Raw genomic sequence first — 19,873 nt, 5'->3', positions numbered from 1 at the left:
GTACAGTGGCCGGATCTCAGCTCACTGCAAGCTCCGCCTCCCGGGTTTATGCCATTCTCCTGCCTCAGCCTCCCGAGTAGCTGGGACTACAGGCGCCCGCCACCTTGCCCGGCTAGTTTTTTGTATTTTTTAGTAGAGACGGGGTTTCACCGTGTTAGCCAGGATAGTCTCGATCTCCTGACCTCGTGATCCGCCCGTCTTGGCCTCCCAAAGTGCTGGGATTACAGGCTTGAGCCACCGCGCCCGGCCTGAAGGTGCTTTTTTTTTAAAGGATCCAATCAGATTCATGCATATCCAGTCAAGTTCATGTATTATGCTTGATTCTTATAACTCTTTAGTCTTTTTTTTTTTTTGTAGAGGTAGGGTTTTGCTGTGTTGACCAGGCTGGTCTCAAATTCCTGGCCTCAAGCTATTCTCCCGTCTTGGCCAAAGTGCTAGGATTACAGGTGTGATCCACCACACCCGACCTCAGGTGTCTTAATTGCAGTTTTGTAGTTTCTTTTAATTATATTAAAGAATTCCTTGAGTGTTGTAAAATATTTGACATACATCACTTTTAATTAAAAAATTTTTTAGCATAGTAACTTATAAAATTTTCATGTTTTAAGACATTAATATGCTTTTCTTGAGCTAAATTGTTCCTAATTTTTATCTCAGGAGAAAGTATTTTATGTTGGGAGAAAATGACAGAACAAATTCAGGAAGCTAATGTTAAGAACTTAAAAAAACATGATGATTCCTCAGAAGTGGCTAATATTGAAGAAAGGTATTGTTCATGTTGAAAGTGAGAAATGTGACTATTTAGTAAATAGCTAGCCTTTGTTATTGAACACTTGTTTGAAAGATCTGTACTTTTCTTGTTTCTGCTTGACGATGATTTAAAGTATAAGGTTAAAGATACAACCTCTTATGTACTGTCAACAGCAAAGGAGGTTGGGAGATATGTCAGTTAAAGCTGCTTTGACATTGTGTTGTCAAAGCTTTTTCACTTAAGAGAAACATCTGGATAAAATCAATTTTCTCTCAAATAGTTAAATCCTATTTTTGGAGAAGGGAAAAATTAAGTATTGGCATCTCCCATTTGGTGTCACTTATTAATTATAATTGCATAATCAGTTTAGTTACAGAATTTTAAAATATGGCAAAGATAAAGTATTTTATCATTTAAGTAAGTTATTTAAAAAATTTATTTCAACATTTTTGAATATAATGATATGGACAAAATGACTTTTCTGATTATTACTCTACTCACATTAAGGGCCTTTCTTAATTAAAAAAATGCATGTTTAGTGATCTATTTTTGAAATACATTTTAAAGTTATTTGCTGAATGTGTTACTCCATGTGTTAATCTGTAGTCGATAGATGGACTTCAGAAGGGTTCTTAGGACTCCAGAGTCATGTGAAGAGTGTTGTGTGTTTCTGTATTTTAAGGGGTGGAGAGGGATTGTGGCTTTTGTTAGCTTCTCAAAGGGAGGCGCTGATTTTGGGAAAAGTTAGTTCTCCGTGTTGTCAAGGATTTCTATACCAGGCACACTAAGTGTAAAATATTCACACATTATGATTTGCATGTTAAATAACTTTGTGTTTCTAACTAGGCCCATTAAAGCTGCTATTAGAGAAAGGAAACAGACCTTTGAAGACTACTTAGAAGAACAAATTCGGTTGGAAGAGCAAGAACTGAAGAAAAAACAGCTGAGGGTGAGCAATTGTGCTCTTCTGATTAAATCATTCTAAGGCATTAGAGATTTATCTATAATTTGCCTTAAAAATAACTTTGAGATGACTTGGATATACCAAAATTAATTGAAATATTATTATTTTATATTTTAGGAAGCAGAAGGACCACTGCCAATCAAAGCAAAACCAAAAAAACCATTTTTAAAACGAGGAGAAGGTTTAGCCAGATTTACTAATGCTAAATCTAAGTTTCAAAAAGGGAAAGAAAGTAAACTAGTGACTAACCAGAGCACTTCCGAGGACCAGCCACTATTTAAAATGGATAGACAGCAACTCCAGCGGAAAACCGCTCTCATAAATAAGGAGCCGTGTGCAGACCACCCTGCCCTGAAAAAGGAGAGTAAAGCTGGAACCAAGAGTGGTTCTGTCGCCCTCAGTCAGAAGCCGAAAGTGCTGAAGTGTAGTGACAGGAAAAGTCTTTCTCCATCAGGACTGAAAATACACACAGGGAAGAAATGCGATGGGCAATGTAGAGACCAGATCAAATTTGATAAAAGAGTCGCATCTAATAATAAAGAAAATGTGCCTGAGAGTCGAAAACCTTGCGATACTGGCTGCACAGGGTGGAATAAGACACCAGGTAAAAACGGACCTCCTCTTTCAGCGGGGCCGGCCAGCCGCCTGGCTTCCAAGAGCCCCATGAGGGAGACCATGAAAGAGTCTGAATCTTCTCTTGATGTTTCTCTTCAGAAAACGTTAGAGACTTGGGAACGAGAAAAGGAAAAGGAAAATTTGGAATTAGATGAATTTTTGTTTTTAGAACAAGCTGCTGATGAAATATCATTTTCTAGTAATTCCTCATTTGTACTGAAAATCTTAGAAAGGGATCAACAGATCTGCAAAGGTCACCGGATGTCTTCCACCCCTGTCAAAGCTGCGCCACAGAAGACAAATCCGGCAGATCCCGTTAGTCAGTGTAACCGCGGTGAGGGTTTGGACCACACTGCACGTGAGAAGGACGGTGAGTGTGAAGTCACACCCAAACAACTCCGTTCACTGTCCTCAGCTGATGAATCGAGGGAACAGCCTTGTAAAATCAGTAGGAAAGCCATCCAAAAGAGCACTTCTGAAAATCAAACGGAATGGAATGCAGGTGACGATGAAGGTGTTCTGAACAGTGACAGTAGCAGTGACTCTGAGGAACAGCTTGATATTACCATAAAACCCTCAACTGAGGATAGAGAAAGGGGCTTCAGCAGCAGAGAGGACAGCCCACACATCTGTGATGGTAAGGGGCCTTTTAAGGACACCGGGGCCCAAGAAGATAAAAGGAGAGACGTCGATCTGGATTTGTCTGATAAAGATGACAGTAGCGATGAGTCTGTCATAGAAAGCGTAAAACACAAAGCGTCTGAGCCTGCAAGACCCTCATCCCTAAGTATGAGTAAAATGGACTTTGATGATGAGAGAACTTGGACTGACCTTGAAGAGAACATGTGTAATCATGACGTTACTCTTGGGAATGAATCCACTTATGGGACGCCGCAGACATGCTGCCCTAATAATGAAATAGGTGTCCTGGACAAAACAATAAAAAGGAAGATTGCACCAGTCAAGAGGGGAGAAGACTTGAGCAAGTCCAGGAGGAGCGGAAGTCCTCCTCCTACGTCGGAGCTGATGATGAAATTCTTTCCTGCTTTGAAACCAAAACCGAAGTCAGATTCACACTTGGGAACCGAACCCAAGTTAAACATAAGTCAAGACCAACCACCTGGTGAGTCAGAGCATTATAAAATATGTATCGGAATGTTAGAAAGTTAACATTTATCGGTATGCTGTCAGAATACTTAAAATCCTAACTTTCCTTATTGCTCAATAGAAGTCAAATTAATGGGTGATTGTAAAAATTTGATTTATTTTGTGGGTCGATATAATGCTTTAAAATTAATTACTTTTTAATAAAGTGAGAGAACATCAAAGCTTCTACGTTTCCATTCTTCCCCAGACCTGGTTCAAGTCCCCCTTCTAGAGGTGCCAGTATTACCATTTCATGTGTGTATTCTAAAGAGTCCATGCATAAAAAAGCATATGTGTCCGTTTGTGTATAATTACCTTTCCATACAAATGAAAATATGCTTTTTGCGTACTGTCCTGCACCTTGCTTATGATAAATTTTTAAGATTGTTCTAACGCATATACACATCTTCCTCATTCCATTTAATAGATGTGTAGTGTTTCTGTTGATGTAACAAACTTTTTAAACTCACGCTGAAAGATTCCTTTCCATTATATTGTATTATAAACTCTGACTGCCTAGCAGAGCATAGGTGCTTTAAAATAGAAATTATAACGTTATTTTTCAAAAACTCTGATTTTAAAAGTAATTTTTTTTGTACAAAGTTTGGAAGCTTAAAAAATATAGAAGCAAAAATATTTACAACTACCCAAAAGTGACTGCTATGCCATTTTGGGATATTTCCTTCCAGTCATTTTTTCTATGTAGTTTTAATATGACGGAGTTTATGACTTGCCTCATTCCTTTAGCCTTGTGGATCACATTTCTTTTCTAAAAAAGTACTAACTGATGAAATGCTTCTTTGAATTGAAGGACAGAAGCACTGGCTATTTTACATTTTAAATAGCAAATTTGATAAAGGGAAAAAATCTTAATTTGCATTTATTTGTAGTAGGGGGTAAACTGATTTTGGTGTTGATTAGCTCTTTAGATCTTTTGTGGATTACTTATTCATGTTCTTAAGCTATTTATATATATCGGTCTTTTAAAAATGGATTTGAATGATTTCTTTTTGTGTATCATGTTGATTCCTTATCAGGTCAATACTCTTTTCAGGTAGATTAATTCATAAATACACACTGATTTCCTCAGGAAAGTTAGGTTTAATATTTTTCCTTTTCATATTTGAAGCATTGTTTTTAATGGCACAGATGTTTGCCATATTCTTGGTTCTTAGTGTTACTAGCTAGTTGGTGTTTTTGCTGCAGTAAGGCCTTTCGTGAAGTTCAGTATTTATGGCCTATTTCATAGGTGACAATGCTCGATCCCAGGTTTTGAGAGAGAAAATTATTGAATTGGAAACAGAAATAGAAAAGTTTAAAGCCGAGAACGCATCTTTAGCTAAACTTCGCATTGAACGAGAAAGTGCCTTGGAAAAACTCAGGTACGTTTGGGTCTGTAAGTTGGGAAAAAATACGCAGTGATTCAGTTATTCCTTTAAGACCATCTGTAAACAGTCTGAAACATTTTAAATCAATCCAGCAAATGTAACTGAAAAGGAGGCGAAATCTGTTATCATATACGTTTTTTTACTGAATAAAATGACCCAGTGTAGTCAATGATATGTACGAAGGGGAATTTTCTTAGTGGAGAGAACATATATTAACATTTGAAAAGCAGTTTGGAGCTGTGGTACCTTGCCTAGTTAGTGTGCTGGTTTCTCTGGGCTGCTGTAACGAAGTACTCCCACCTAGGTGGTTTTAAACAACAGAAATGTATTTTCCTGTGGTTCTGGAGGCTGTAAGTCCAAAGTCCATGCATCAGCCAGGCGGGCCGTGCTGGCTCGTCCAGCTTCTGGTGGTTTGGGGCACTCCTTTGTATTTCTTGGATTGCAGCTACATCACGCCAGTCTCCGCCTCTGTGGTCACACAACCATCGTCCCTCTGTCCGTGTCTTCACATGGCATTCCCGTCCGTGTGTGTGTCTGTCTTGGTGCCTCTTTTAAGGATAGGGTCATATTGGATTAAGGGCCCACCCTACTCCAGTATAACCTCATCTTAACTGGCATCTTACTTATATCTCCAAAGGCCCTGTTTCCAATAAGGTCACCTTCACAGGGATTAGGACTTCAACATATTATTTTCGAGGACACAGCTCCACCTACAGCAGTCAATAGTAGGACATATCGTTTCCTACCCTAGGTCATGGTCTCACCTGACCTTATTGGTTAGCGAAACTTGAACTGAACTTACATGAGACTATTTATATATTTTATATTTATTATTTCTATTACATATATACATTTTATGTAGGCATTTTTAAATTGTACTTGTGAATAGTACTAAGTTCTATTGCAGAAACACTAATACTTTTTATTCCAGATGTTGCTCTGGGTCTTGTTGGGGATATTATATGTCACATGCACACTGTATTTCTTTGTTTTTTGGTTTTGTTACTTTAACGTTTGAGGAGAAATTAATTCAACTGTAGTTCCCATGGCTGCCTGCTGCAGGATTGGATCTAGGAGATGGTAGCTGCTATGCAAATGCTGAAATTCGCCCAGATTTCCCAGCCTCTTATTTAGCACTCGCCAGGACGCTGCAAGGCTTTCATTAGTGTCCAGAGTTCCCAAATGGTTGGTTCTGACAGGTGCTGCTAGTTCAATAGCTGCTTTGGTGGAGGGAGTGATTCTTGGAGCTTCCTACTCCACCATCTTCCTTGACATCTCTTCCGTATTTCTTCTCTAAAAACCTGAAAAATAGGAATTCTAAAGCACACCTGGCCCATAAGTTCCAGATAAAGGTTTATAGAGAGCTATTAATCCACTTAAAAAGGAAATTCAGTTACTATATTGTATTCTGCACTATGCTTAAAAATCAAATTCTGAAAATTTGTTATTTTTTAATTGAAACATCTTTGTTTTTCTGCTGATACACACTGTAAATATATACTTATTATAGTAGTGATGGGTAAAACGTGGAACTTACTCCAATCCCTTCTCCACCCAAGATGACTTTTAAATAAATGTCTCTACTTTGGGAGGCCGAGACGGGCGGATCACGAGGTCAGGTGATCGAGACCATCCTGGCTAACACGGTGAAACCCCGTCTCTACTAAAAAAATACAAAAAATTAGCCGGGCGTGGTGGCGGGCGCCTGTAGTCCCAGCTACTCGGGAGGCTGAGGCAGGAGAATGGCGGGAACCCGGGAGGCGGAGCTTGCAGTGAGCTGAGATCCGGCCACTGCACTCCAGCCTGGGCGACGGAGCGAGACTCTGTCTCAAAAAAAAAAAAGGTGTCTACTTCATTATTTCAAAATGGACATCTTTTTCTTTTAAAGAACATTTAAATCATAAGATAATGGCTGGGTTTTTTTGTTTTTTTGTGTTTTTTTTTTAAGCATTTTCCCTATGTCAGTTTTGCTTTGTTCCAAGAAAAATTCAGTCCTCGAATTTAGACATTGTGTTTTTCTTCCCAACTTACAGACGAGGAAACTGATGCACTGAGAAGAAAGTTTTTTAAGTTTACCTTCTTAGTGACAGAGCCTCAGTGGCAGCCTAGGCAGTGCGGTTCAGTAGAGCCCTGGACTCTGCTGTATGGAGTCTTTAATCTGCTTTTTATTTTATTTTTATTTTTTTGAGACAGCGTCTGGCTTTGTCACCCAAATTGGAGTGCAGTGGTACAATCTTGGCTCACTGCAACCTCTGCCTCCTGGGCTCAAACCATCCTCCACCTCAGCCTCCTGACAGGCATGTGCCACCACGCCCAGATAATTTTTGTATTTTTGGTAGGTACGGAGTTTTGCCATGTTCCCCAGGCTGGTCTTGAACTCCTGGGCTCAAGTGATCCTCCCGCCTTGGGCTCCTAAATTTCTGGGATTACAGGCATGAGCCACCATGTCCAGCCCTGCTTTTTATTTTAACAACGTAATAGACATCTTACCCTATTAGCGCACACCCTAGTCTTCTGTATCCTTTAAATGACTGTATTGTATTAATGCTACTGTGACTAATCTGTTAGTGGAAATTTAGCTTGTTTAGAATTTTTCACTATTAAAAATCATTCTGCAGGGAATATCATCATATGTGTGAGGCACTTTCTATTTAAAAATATACTTCCTTGTGATAAATTTTAAGAATGTCTGTTGCCCCAGTCAGCATCTGAGGCTTCTTCTCATCCCTTTCCCCGTCACTGGAGTTGAGTGTTAACAGTCTTTCAAATCTTGCCAACCTGGTAATTATACCATCTTTCACCTGCTGAAGTTTGCATTTCTTTAATTATTGATAAAGTTGAGCATGCTTTAATATTTAGCGGTCATTTGTGTTTATTTCGTAACTTTCTTTGTGACCTTTGCTCATTTTTCAGGATACTAAACTTTCTCAAATGTGCCACAGGTATTCCTCCCCCAGTGTTTGCTTTGACTATATGATTGTGTGCACACTGTCGACCTTTTGCATATTTAGTCAGTAAGAGTATCTTTTACCTTATCTGTCTGCTGTCCCTCCAGTGAGGCAGAGAGAGACTTGCCCAGTCTCGAGGCTTTAAATGCTGTTATGCCCCAGATCCAGATCTCTCACCCACATCTCCTATCCCACTGCCTCATTGTTGTCTCTACCTGGAGAGCTGATGAATGTTTAAATTGATCATTTAGAAAAAGTGAGCTCCCGACGTTCCCTCCTGAACTTACTTTTCTCTTCTTCTTCCCTGTCTCAGCATGAGAGTCTGCTCTTCATTTGCCCAGTGGAAAATCTTGGAGTCGTGCTTGAGTCTTCTCTTGCTCTCTGTCCATTTCTAACCCGACTGCTTCACTGCCTCAGAGCTGCCACTCTCGACCAGGGCCCCATTGGCTTTCCCTGGTTATTAAAATTGTTTCCTAGTAGGTCTCTCTGCTGCCCATGTCTGTGCTCTTCACACACATCCATAGCCAGCCTGTGTTTGGGCAGTTCATCTGATCAAGGCCGCCTCCTTTTTTTTTTGGAGATGGAGTTTCACTCTTGTTGCGCAGGCTGGAGTGCAATGGCATGATCTCGGCTCACTGCAATCTCTACCTCCCAGGTTCAAGCGATTCTCCTGCCTCAGCCTCTTGAGTAGCTGGGATTACAGGCATGCACCACCATGCCCAGCTAATCTCGTATTTTCAAGAGAGACGGGGGTTTCTCCATGTTTGTCAGGCTGGTCTCGAACTGACCTCAGGTCCAGCTTCTGTCCTGATCTGCCCGCCTCGGCCTCCCAAAGTGCTGGAATTACAGGAGTGAGCCACCGTGCCCTGGGCTGTCTCCTTTTTTGACACCTTGTCCTGCTACCCATCCTTTGCTCACTCTGTTTTAGCCACACTGGCCTCCTGGCTGTTCTTTGAACACCTCAGCCACATTCCTGCCTCAGGGCTTTGGCACTTGCCGCACCCTCTGCCTGCACTGCTGTGTGTGGACACCCTTGTGACCGCCTCTCATTTTCTTCAGGTTTCCTTCATGTTATCTCAGCAAGAGAACCCCTCATATTATCTCAGCAGGATAAGCCCTCACATACAGTTTCACCCTCCCATTCTGATATTTCCTAAACTTCTTCCTTGCTTTATTTCTCTTTAATGCTTCTAATATTCCATGTACTTATTTACCTTCTTTATTATCATGTCTTCCTTTAGAATATAAGAAGCTGCATGGGAATAAGATTTTTTTTTTTTTTGAGACAGGGTCTCCTCTCTGTTGTCCAGGCTGAAGTTGAGAGACAGAGTCTCTGTTGCCCAGGCGATCACGGCTCACTGCAACCTTGAATTCCTGGACTCAGGCCTACCTCAGCCTCCCAGTTTTGGGATTACAGGCATAAACCACTGTGCCCAGCTAGAATGTTTGTTTTTTTTCACTGTGGTTTCCTCACTTCCTTGTAGAATGCCTGGTTCATCGTAGGCACCCAGTGAATGCTTGTTGGACGAATGCTTTGGTGAGTGGATTGGCTGTTACTTCAGGCCTCTGGATTGAAGATGAATTTACTGGGACTAGCAGTTACTAGCCTGTCAGCAGGTTCTGCACATCGCTGCACCAAGATAGTCTCCTTAGGTGATAACATAATCTGGTCATTTTAGGAAAGAAATTGCAGACTTTGAACAACAGAAAGCAAAAGAATTAGCTCGAATAGAAGAGTTTAAAAAGGAAGAGATGAGGAAGCTACAAAAGGAACGCAAAGTTTTTGAAAAGTATTCTACAGCTGCAAGAACTTTTCCAGATAAAAAGGAACGTGAAGAAATACAGGTATGCTAGCTCTTTGTTATATTCATGTAAGTTAGTAAAGGTGACAATCTTGTAAGAATCTGTTATTTCTTATATCAAAGCAAAACTGTATCAATCCATCATTCATTCATTCAGCAAATAATCTGTCTGAGACAGTGCATCAGGAATGTCTTCTGTAGTCTGAGTTTTAAAGAGTAGAAGATAACAGTTATTTTCTTACTAGTAAAGGCTTCCTAGAAAAGACCATGATAATGTCATAGATGAATTAACAAGCCCGGAGCTGGAAATTCACCGGCATAATGTTGTCTTAATCTTTTTGACCTACCACACACCAAATACTGTTAGTTCTGTTCATTTATCATAATTTACAACTGTAAATAACCAGGTCTTTAATTCTAGAACTTATAAACTGATAGGCCAGATTATCAGTCCTGTTCATTTCAGAGTTAGAAACGGACATGTTAAAACTATAAACCTTCTAGAAAAAAATAGGTGAATCTATTTACAACATTGGCATATGCGAAGATTTCTAAGAGAAGACACAACCAACTATAAAAGAAAAAATGGATATATTGGACTTCATCAAAGTTAAGACTTATCAAAAGAGAAATTTTAAATGGCTATCCATTGCTTCTAGCATAAAATGGAAACTCACCTTCACTGTCTGTATTTTAATTACTAGCATTTTTGAGTTCCATCCTTTGCTTTCTTCCTGTCTCGTGTAGCCATCCTGATCTGCACACCTAACCTTGAGTTATTGAACAGCACGGTGCTCAGGGTCTTTAATTCTCTCTTAATTTTTGTGGGAAGAAACATACTATTATGTTTTGGTTAATACTTAGTTTATTAAATCTAATATATTAGATGTTGGCAATATTAAAACTTTTATTTCAAAAGGTAATATAAGTATATTATCATTCAAAAGTTACAAAAAGATGTGTGGTGAAATTTCTCCCTCATCCTTGCCCTGGCTACCTATTCAGTTGTTTTTTGAAAATAATTTTTTATTATGGAAAATTTCAAAAATACATAAAGGTAGCAAGAACAGAGTGAATTCCCATATTTCACCAGTGATCATTCTGTCTTTCTAATTTCATCTCTCTCCCCTCATACTCTCTTTTTTGCTTTTTAATCTGGAATTTAAAAAGTGAAATTCCAGACATCTGCTCATTTCACCTATACATAGTCTAGTATGTTTCTCTGAGAAAGACACCTTTAAAAAAATAAGACTATTGACTGGGGGCGGTGGCTCACTCCTATAATCCCAGCACTTTGGGAGCCGAGGCAGGCAGATGACTTGAGGTCAGGAGTTTGAGACCAGCCTGGCCAGCATGGAAAATCTCCATCTTTACGAAAAATACAAAAAAATTAGCCAGGTGTGGTGGTGCGCCTGTAGTCCCAGGTACGTGGGAGGCTGAGGCAGGAGAACCACTTGAACCCAGGAGGAGGAGGTTGCAGTGAGCCAAGATCATGCTCCTGCACTCCAGCCTGGGTGACAGAGTGAGACTTCGTCCACTGGGCGGGGTGGGGGGAATTATACCTTTGTCACACCTATAACAAAATTTATAGTATCAATGAATACTTAGTCCATATTCATAGTTTCCAGTTGCTTGGTATCTTTACAGTTGATTTGTTTGCATTGTAATTCACCTCTCTTGAGGCAGCCAGTGTTATCAGTCTCGTATCTTTCCAGAGAAATTCTTAGAAAGTACATACATAGGCCGGGCGCGGTGGCTCAAGCCTGTAATCCCAGCACTTTGGGAGGCCGAGACGGGTGGATCACGAGGTCAGGAGATCGAGACCATCCTGGCTAACATGGTGAAACCCCGTCTCTACTAAAAATACAAAAAACTAGCCGGGCGAGGTGGTGGGCCCCTGTAGTCCCAGCTACTCGGGAGGCTGAGGCAGGAGAATGGCTTAAACCCGGGAGGCGGAGCTTGCAGTGAGCTGAGATCCGGCCACAGCACTCCAGCCTGGGTGACAGAGCGAGACTCCGTCTCTCAAAAAAAAAAAAAAAAAAAAGAAAGTACATACATATATTCATGATGTTTTTTAAAAAACATTAATGATAGTCTGCTGAAATCATGATGTATCTTAACAGAGCATCTTTATTCTTTGTTTTATTATTGTATAGAATTGTAGTATGTGCCATAATTTACTCACCTAAGCACTATGTATTTCTGTTCTTTTTCTGTTTACAAGAATCCAAGAAGGGCTGTACTGAATGACTTTGTGCATATATGACCTCTCACAATCATTCTCCCACTTACTCATTCAGCACATGGCTACTGAGGACCTGCTGTGTAGCAGGCATGTACTGGGAATGCAGCAGTGAACAAAACCAATCAATCCTTGTCCTCATGTAGCTTATGTCCTGGAGTATATCTCTAGGATGGATTCCTCCAAGTGAGATGTTGAGGTTAAAGGTATGTACATTGATACAAATTGCCAGATTATCCCTCCATAAACATCGTGCCAAATTTTAGTTCAGTTTTATTTTTTATTTTTATTTTTTGAAACACTTCATAGCCCAGACTGGAGTGCAGGGGCTAAATTTCAGCTCACTGCAACTTCCATCTCCCAGGTTCAAGCGATTCTCCTGCCTCGGCCCCTCAAGTAGCTGGGATTATAGGTGCCCACCACCATGGCTGGCTAATTAATTTTTAGTTCTACTAGCAATTCTTAGAGGGTTTTTTGTTCTCTACTTGATAGGTAAGAGGTTAAAAATTGATATTAAACTTAATTGAATTTCTTGTAAACAATCTGAATTATAGTTTTTTTATATTATAATTTATAGGTTTTTTTAAAAATTATAATTTAGTATAGGCTGTTTTGCCATACTAAATTTGTAATAATTATATTGTAACTATAATTACAAATTATATTCAAGCCATATACTTGAAACAGTAGTTATAACAAATTCTGCTCTCAGAAAACTTAACTAAATTAAAAACCATAGCCTATTCTAAAATACATGATGGGTTGTCATTTCATTTTTCTTTCTGGATCTCCTAGAATTAGAGATATTTTAAATACCTTGCTGTGTTATGAAAATCTTACCAGATCCGAAAGGGAAAAAATAAATAACCTTCTTAGATCACCCAAGGTTATGAGATTGATCGTTTTCCTTCTCCTCTTTCTCATAGCTCTGATCCTGACTGCTTCTTCCAAGGTGATTCAAACCAGAGCAGACACACTTCTTGTTGTTGTTGTACTTTGTTAGGTGAATAACATGGGTTTTCTTTTCTTGCAACTTGGTGCCTTTCCCTCACACGACGTGTCCTCTGATTCTCAGGCTCTGCAGTCCAGGCTGCTAGCTCTTATCCCTGTGTGTATTTCCATTTAAATTAATTAGAGGTAAATTGAAAAGTCAGCTTCTCATTCCCATTAGCTGCATTTCCAGGACTTAGTAGCCACCTGTGGCTGGCTGGTGGCTGCCACACTGCACCATGCAGGACTGGGCACATCCTCACTGCTGGCAGCTCTGGGCTGTGCCCATCAGTGGGCTTGTTGGGTGGTGAGGGGCTGGGCTGGTGAGTTGCCTTCCCTCTTCAGGAACTCATTCTTGAGCTCGCCTTTGTTGGTTTATATGATTTCTGGTGTTGATTGAAGTTTTGGAACCTGTTCATACTGGTTATCATGTGTGGCCCTGGGTATTCATTATTTCTTGCTGGTTTTGGTGCAGTTCCTTTTCTTCTTACACTGTTTGGCTCATTCATAGCTCCCCATATTTACCTTTCCCTCTACTTCTGTGCAAAAAATATACTTTAAAAACAGATATATGCTTCATAGAAAAACAAAGCTATGTTTATTGATACTCTATTAAATCATCAAAAAATTAAGGGGAGGGCATATTTAACCTTCCTTTACATAAAAGTTATATTAAAAAATATTATTTTATTTTGGGTATTCTTTCAGTAAGTTTATTGAGAACCCCTTTTGTACTAGACACTTGTAATCATTGAGGAATTGATGATGAGTTAGCCATTTCTGCCCTCCTGGAATTTACATTCATTGTTACTGAGTCATAGCTTTTCACACAGGTTATTTTAATTAATTATCAATTTTCCATTTTGATATTTAAGTGGTCCCAACTTGACCAGTGCTGGAGCCCCTTTAAATCCATGGCTCCCTTGCCACTTAGCGCTGCCCTTGGCGTTTTGAGAGCACTGCTTTCTGGAGCAACGGGTTATTTAAGACTTTGGTTTTGGCTTTCTTTCCTTTTTCTTTTTCTTTTTTTTTTTTTTTTGAGACGGAGTCTCGCTCTGTCGCCCAGGCTGGAGTGCAGTGGCCGGATCTCAGCTCACTGCAAGCTCCACCTCCCGGGTTCCGCCATTCTCCGGCCTCAGCCTCCCGAGTAGCTGGGACTACAGGCGCCCGCCGCCTCGCCCGGCTAGTTTTTTGTATTTTTTTAGTAGAGACGGGGTTTCACCATGTTAGCCAGGATGGTCTCGATCTCCTGACCTCGTGATCCGCCCGTCTCGGCCTCCCAAAGTGCTGGGATTACAGGCTTGAGCCACCGCGCCCGGCTCTTTCCTTTTTCTTTTTCTTTTCTTTTTTGAAACAGTCTCGCTGTGTCATCCAGGCTGGAATACAGTGGCGCTATCTAGGCTCACTGCAAGCTCTGCCTTCTGGGTTCACGCCATTCTCCTGCCTCAGCCTCCTGAGTAGCTGGGACTACAGGCACCTGCCACCACGCCCGGCTGTGTGTATGTGTGCCGCGCCCAGCAAATTGTGTGTGTGTGTGTGTGTTTAGTAGAGACAGGGTTTCATCATGTCAGCCAGGGTGTATATATGTGTGTGTGTGTGTGTGCCACACCCAGCTAATTGTGTGTATGTGGTTAGTAGAGACAGGGTTTCATCATGTCAGCCAGGATGGTCTCCATCTCCTGACCTCGTGATCCGCCCGTCTCGGCCTCCCAAAGTGCTGGGATTACAGGCTTGAGCCACCGCGCCCGGGCTTGGCTTTCTTTTTTAAACCTGCTCTGGTCTGGCATCCGCTGCGCTGCAGGAGCCGGGCTCCTCTGGGGCCGCTCTGCGTGTAGAGCCTGTGGAGGTTGACAGCCTTCTGCAGGTCCGGAGTCCCCTGGGTCTTGCCTGCCTTGGCTCCTGCCCTTTCTTCCCATTTTCACAGCGCAGGCTCTCAGCTGTGCTCACCGGGGCCTGGCCAGCAGGACCTGGAGCCGCTGCAGGGTGTGATGAGGCTGGGGGATCTCGAGATTTCCCGGCCACGCCTCTGAGCTTTCGCGCTGTGCTGGAAGTCGGCTCCCCAGCGCGGATCCCCCCCCGCCAGCCAGGCCTACTGGCTTCACCCCGCAGGTCGTTTCCTGCTGCCCCTTTCTCCTCCCGGCTCCTCTCCCATCTGTCTGGGTCTGGACCCTCACCAGTCCCCCAGCCTAGGGGGCTCCCTTCTCTTCCTCTCCCCGCTCCCCAGGGTCCTCGCTGGCTGGCTGCGGCCTCCCCCTCCCTCTGCACCCCGAGGGCGTCTCATCCTCCACCCAGTCCATCCCCCTGTCCAGCCCGCGGAGCCCACTCCGCCTCCACCTTCTGTCTCCACCGCGCGTTCTGCCTCCAGCCCTTCCTGTGTTTACTGCCTGCTGGGGTTTCTTCAAACAACTCACCCAACCCCGCAGCCCTCTCTCTGTTTTCCTTTGCAGCAAAACTTAAAAGCCTTGCCCGTATTCACTGTGCCTGGATCTCCAGACGTCACCAGCTGTTTTGCCACACACCCTGCGGCGTGGCCTCTGGTCATTCTATGGCACTGACACGGCCCCTGGCGAGTCCTTGTGCCCACCCGGACCACGAACCCCAGGCCTCGTCGGCAGCCGTCTGCCGGTGTCCATCCTGCTGCCATCCTCCCCTGTGCTTGGGCCAGAGGCCTCGAATCATTGTCGAGGCTTCTCTTGCTCTTCCACTCCATGCTGTTCTGACAGGAAGTCCACTCAGATTCCAGTTGCCACCTCTGGGTTAATGACTTGGCCTCTGCTCTCACCCAGTCCCTGTGGCGTCGCTCCAGGTGACAGCGGATCCCCTCTGCTCAGACACCTCCGTGTGCCTCTGCCTTCCTTCCTCTAAGAGCCTCAGTCCCTATGTGATTGGGCCTCTTTTCCCCTTCCTGTCCCTGGCCAGTCCTCCTGCCATTTACTTGTCACCTGCGCTGGTCCCTTGCAGTGCTGGCATAGTGCCAGGCACCCTCCTGTTGCTTCCCACACGCGCTGCCTCCCCCAGCTATGTTCAGTGACACCCAGCTTATGTCATGCTGCCTCCCCACACAGCCCTGTCACCTCACCTTCTCTGGCTACTCTCCTGTCACCCCCTCACCTGCCCTGGCCACCCTCCCACTCTCTGCCATCACCCCCTCACCTGCCCTGGCCACCCTCCCACTCTCCCGTCACCCCCTCACCTGCCCCGGCCACCCTCCCATCACCCTCCCACTGTCTCTGGCAGAGTGAGCCTCCTCAGGTAGAGCTTTGTTCTTAGTATTGCAAGGGCCTGTGACAGTGCCTGATAACAGATACTTTGTAAATATTAATTGCTCTTGAATTCTGCATCCATTTAGACTTATATTTTACCATTTTAGTATGAAATCCATCTTCCTGCATGATAAAAATGCTTACCAGAAAGTTTTCATTTATTGGTCATAATCCGTCTCACAAATGGGAAACCTGATGTTCATGGAGGTTGTGGACCTTGTTTTAAGCTTTCAAGTCAGAAAACTCGGACGTGAACCTTGATGTCACCCAATCCAAAGTCCATGCCCTCTATGGTGGGGCCCGGATGTCCTCCCTATCCTCACCAGGCCGCCGTGTGGCTGCCGCAGGGGTTATTGGGTGCAGGGCATGGGCCGGGCCACGCCCGCTGCCTCGCCACTCATGGGCTTCGGTGCCCTACTCCTTCCTTGGCTTGCAGTCAGTCGCTTTCACTTGCAGCTGCACGTGATCTCGAATTGCTTTTAGACATTTCCCCTTATTTTAGTCTCTCTAAAACAACCAATTTTTTGGAAATTTATTTCTTCTCATGAATTTCAGATAGTTTTCAGGGCAGGTAGTTTTGACTTTGGAATCTTTTATTCTTTAGCTCTACTCTTCCTTCACTTATTCATGAGTTCCTGTTGCATTTCTTCTTTTCCGCATCTCCCCCATGGATCCCTTTCGGTTAATAGCTCAGGTGAGGTCTTTCCTAGGTCATGGCAGTTTTCTGCTGTTAGCTCCCACATGCTGTCTGCCGTCCTTTCTCCTGGCTTCTGGAATTAGGTTTGCTGATGGTCTGTGGTGAGACTCTGATCCCCTCCTCTCGCCGCTGAAAACCGCAGTGGTCTTAGAATGTCGTCTGCTGACTAAGCCTTCCCTTTCTGGCCGGCTGTTCTGTTTCATTGCTGGGTGTCTATTCTGTTGTCTTAATTCTGGTAATATAGTAATGCTTTTTTTTTTTTTTTTTTTTTTTTTGAGAGACTTTAAAACAGCAAATAGCAGATTTACGGGAAGATTTGAAAAGAAAGGAAACCAAATGGTCAAGTACACACGGCCGTCTCAGAAGCCAGATAGAAATGTTAGTCAGAGAGAACACAGACCTCAGGGAAGAAATAAAAGTGATGGAAAGATTCCGACTGGATGCCTGGAAAAGAGCAGAAGCCGTAGAGCGCAGCCTTGAGGTGGAGAAGAAGGACAAGCTCGCGGTAGGCGGGGAGGCCAGTGGGTTGTGTCAGGCCGGGGGAGCTTCAGTATCTGAGCGTTCAAATTCATAGAGTCAGAAAGTAGAATGGGGCTGCCAGGGGCTGGGGGGCAGCGGGGAGTGACTGTGAACATGGATAGTTTCCGTCTTGTAAGATGAAAAGTGTCCTGGAGCTGGATGGAGGGCGATGGTTGCAGTATATACCCCAGAGATCCTTAACGCCACTGAAGTGTGCACCTAAACATGCCGAAGACGGTGAATTTTATGTGATACCTATTTTACCACAACTAAAAAGATTGTCCAAGCGTTGCTATACACGGGTACTTGGCAGACTCATTTCTCTAATTCCTGTGGAGGAGGTTTGCTACAGTAGGCAGATCATCTCTGTTAAAACAGACCAGGGGAGATTTTCGCCGAGAGTTGCATGCATATGACCCTTTTTAATCAAGTAATTGGTCTTTCATTCATCTTTGTGAACAACCAGGGTGTGCCAGGCACTGCGTTAGGCGCTTGGGGTACAGCAGTGAACAGACAAAATTCCTTACCCTTATGAAGGTGACATTCCAGTGGTGGAAGAAAGACTGTAATAAGTCAAATAATAAAACGTGTGGTGTGTGAGATGGTGATGAGACCAGGAGAAGCAGGGCGGTGGAGTGGCGTCACCATCTGGGTGGGACAGCCTGGGAAGCGCATGTGAGGAGTGGCTGGGTGGCCGCCTGAGCCTGCAGAGGAGCCCCAGGCTGTAGGCGCGCCTGAGTGGGCCTGGGACGGGGCAATCGGAGTATGGGCGAGGAGCGGTGGGCCAGCCCTTGGGGTGGGATGGGACAGTGGGCGGTGGATGGGAGTCCTAACAGATGGCAGCATGCACCTGGGCATTTTTTGAGTGAGGGGGAGTCTGGAGGGCTCTGAATAAACGGTGGCCAGGCTTCTTTACCTCTGACTGCTGTAGACCAGGAACAGGTGGAAGGGAGCGTGGGCAACACCAGGCACGCGGTAGGGCTCGGGGGACCGGGTGGCAGTGGCAGGTGGAGAGAAGCAGACTGTGTTTGTCGTTGAGCTGTGTGTGTGGTTGGTGGTGACATCAAGGAAGGAGTCAGGAATGGCCTCAACTTAGTTTTGTGTGTTGGTCTCACGAAGGTCCCACTGACTAGGAGCAACTGCAAGAAGGGAACACATGGCCACCAGGAACTCAGGCTTGGACAGGGGACATTGAAATGCCTACAAGACACACGGGAGATCCGACTAGGCAGCTGCACACGGCAGCACAGGCTCCGGTTGGGGACAGACACCCGGGGTCATCCAATGTGTGATACAGCACGGGGCAGGGAGAGGCAGCAGGGCTGTGAGTAGGCAGGGAGGAGTGGGTGAGCAGCCAGAGAGCAGGAGGCCAGGAGGCTGTGTGGTGTCCTGAGAACAAGTGAAGAAAAGGCTGCAAGGAGGAGAGTGGCCGCCTGTGTCGGGTGTGGCAGCAGCTCAGAGGACTGAAACCGGCCGTGGGGTTTACCAGGTGGGAGGAACTGTGGACCTTGAGAAGGTCTGTTTCCCTGGAGTGTTGAAGAGGAAAGCCTGATTGGCTGGGAGCAGATAACAGCTTTGTAGTTTTGCAGTAAATTAAGGACATGAGGGTAGTGGCCATAGGGAAAATGTTTTGTTTTTAAGATGGTAAAATTAACAGGTGTTTGTGTAGTGGTTGGACTGATTCAGTGGAGAGGAAGATATCGATGCAGGAGGAAGTGGAAGAATTGCAGAAGCACCATACTTGGCGAAGTGAGAGGAGCTGGGTCCAGGCAGGGAGTGGAGGGCAGGCTGTGGCCAGGCAATGGCCTTCATGCCCAGAGGCGGGAGGTGCAGGCACAGCCCGGGCTTCTGTGAGGGCGGAGGTGGCAGGAGGGGAGGAGATACAGAAAGCCAGAGGTCATCTGTGTGAACAAAAGCAGAGGCTGGGGTAATAGAGTGATTCGTGGCTGTACCTGGGCCCACCTGGGTCAAAGACTGAAATTTTAAAACGAGAATTGCACGTATGTTGTTCTTAGCTTGTGGTCATCCAAGTGAATGCCACCAAGTGAGCAGAGGGAGGGAAGCTAACAGTGTGTGTGACAAGAGTGCCTGCTGCAGAGCATACTTCAGCTGCAAGAGGACAGTGTGGGCCCGGAGGCTTTCAGGACATGGCAAGCACTGGGGGTCGAGGACCCGCAGGGCTATGTCTGTCGGCTGTGAGCGTGGTCAGGGCCAGGGAATTAACAGAATGAGCTGCAAAGACGGGAGAGTAGTGAGAAAGTAGCATTCTGCTCCTCGCCGCCCCCTACCTTTTAGCGTGAAAGCTTCCCAAAATAGAGAATAGGGGAGAAAGAATGTACAGTTAACACCTGGGGACCCACTTGGATTCAACCACTAGGAACATTTTGCCATAGTTCTGGCTGTTTCACTGAACCATTTGAAGGTAGTTGTAGGAATCATGGCATCTCACCCCTAAATGCTTTAGCATTTTATTAAATTGCATTAACTTTTGAAGAGACCAGGCTGATTATTTTCTAGAATGCCCCACCTTCTGGTTTTTTGTAAGTAG

General features: G+C 44.1%; 1 protein-coding gene across 6 annotated transcripts in view; it reads left to right on the top strand.

Moving 5' to 3' along the window:
• Positions 1-19,873, top strand: part of CENPJ (centromere protein J) — a 41,346-nt gene that overhangs the window by 14,562 nt on the left and 6,911 nt on the right. For all 6 annotated transcript variants that reach the window (XR_004178626.1, XR_004178625.1, XR_004178624.1 and 3 more), the window contains exons 5-10: positions 658-766; positions 1,598-1,700; positions 1,833-3,453; positions 4,726-4,858; positions 9,492-9,657; positions 17,087-17,311. Coding sequence is in view for 3 of the 6 variants with exons in the window: in XM_003913680.5 (XP_003913729.3) it covers positions 658-766; positions 1,598-1,700; positions 1,833-3,453; positions 4,726-4,858; positions 9,492-9,657; positions 17,087-17,311 (2,357 nt within the window). In the remaining 3 variants the exon portion in view is untranslated. The remainder of the gene's footprint in view (positions 1-657; positions 767-1,597; positions 1,701-1,832; positions 3,454-4,725; positions 4,859-9,491; positions 9,658-17,086; positions 17,312-19,873) is intronic.

The sequence above is a fragment of the Papio anubis genome, chromosome 15 (genome assembly GCF_008728515.1).
Source record: "Papio anubis isolate 15944 chromosome 15, Panubis1.0, whole genome shotgun sequence".
Lineage (NCBI taxonomy): Eukaryota > Metazoa > Chordata > Mammalia > Primates > Cercopithecidae > Papio > Papio anubis.
The sequence above is the reverse complement of the archived record's forward strand: the minus strand, read 5'-3'. Positions and strand labels throughout refer to the sequence as shown.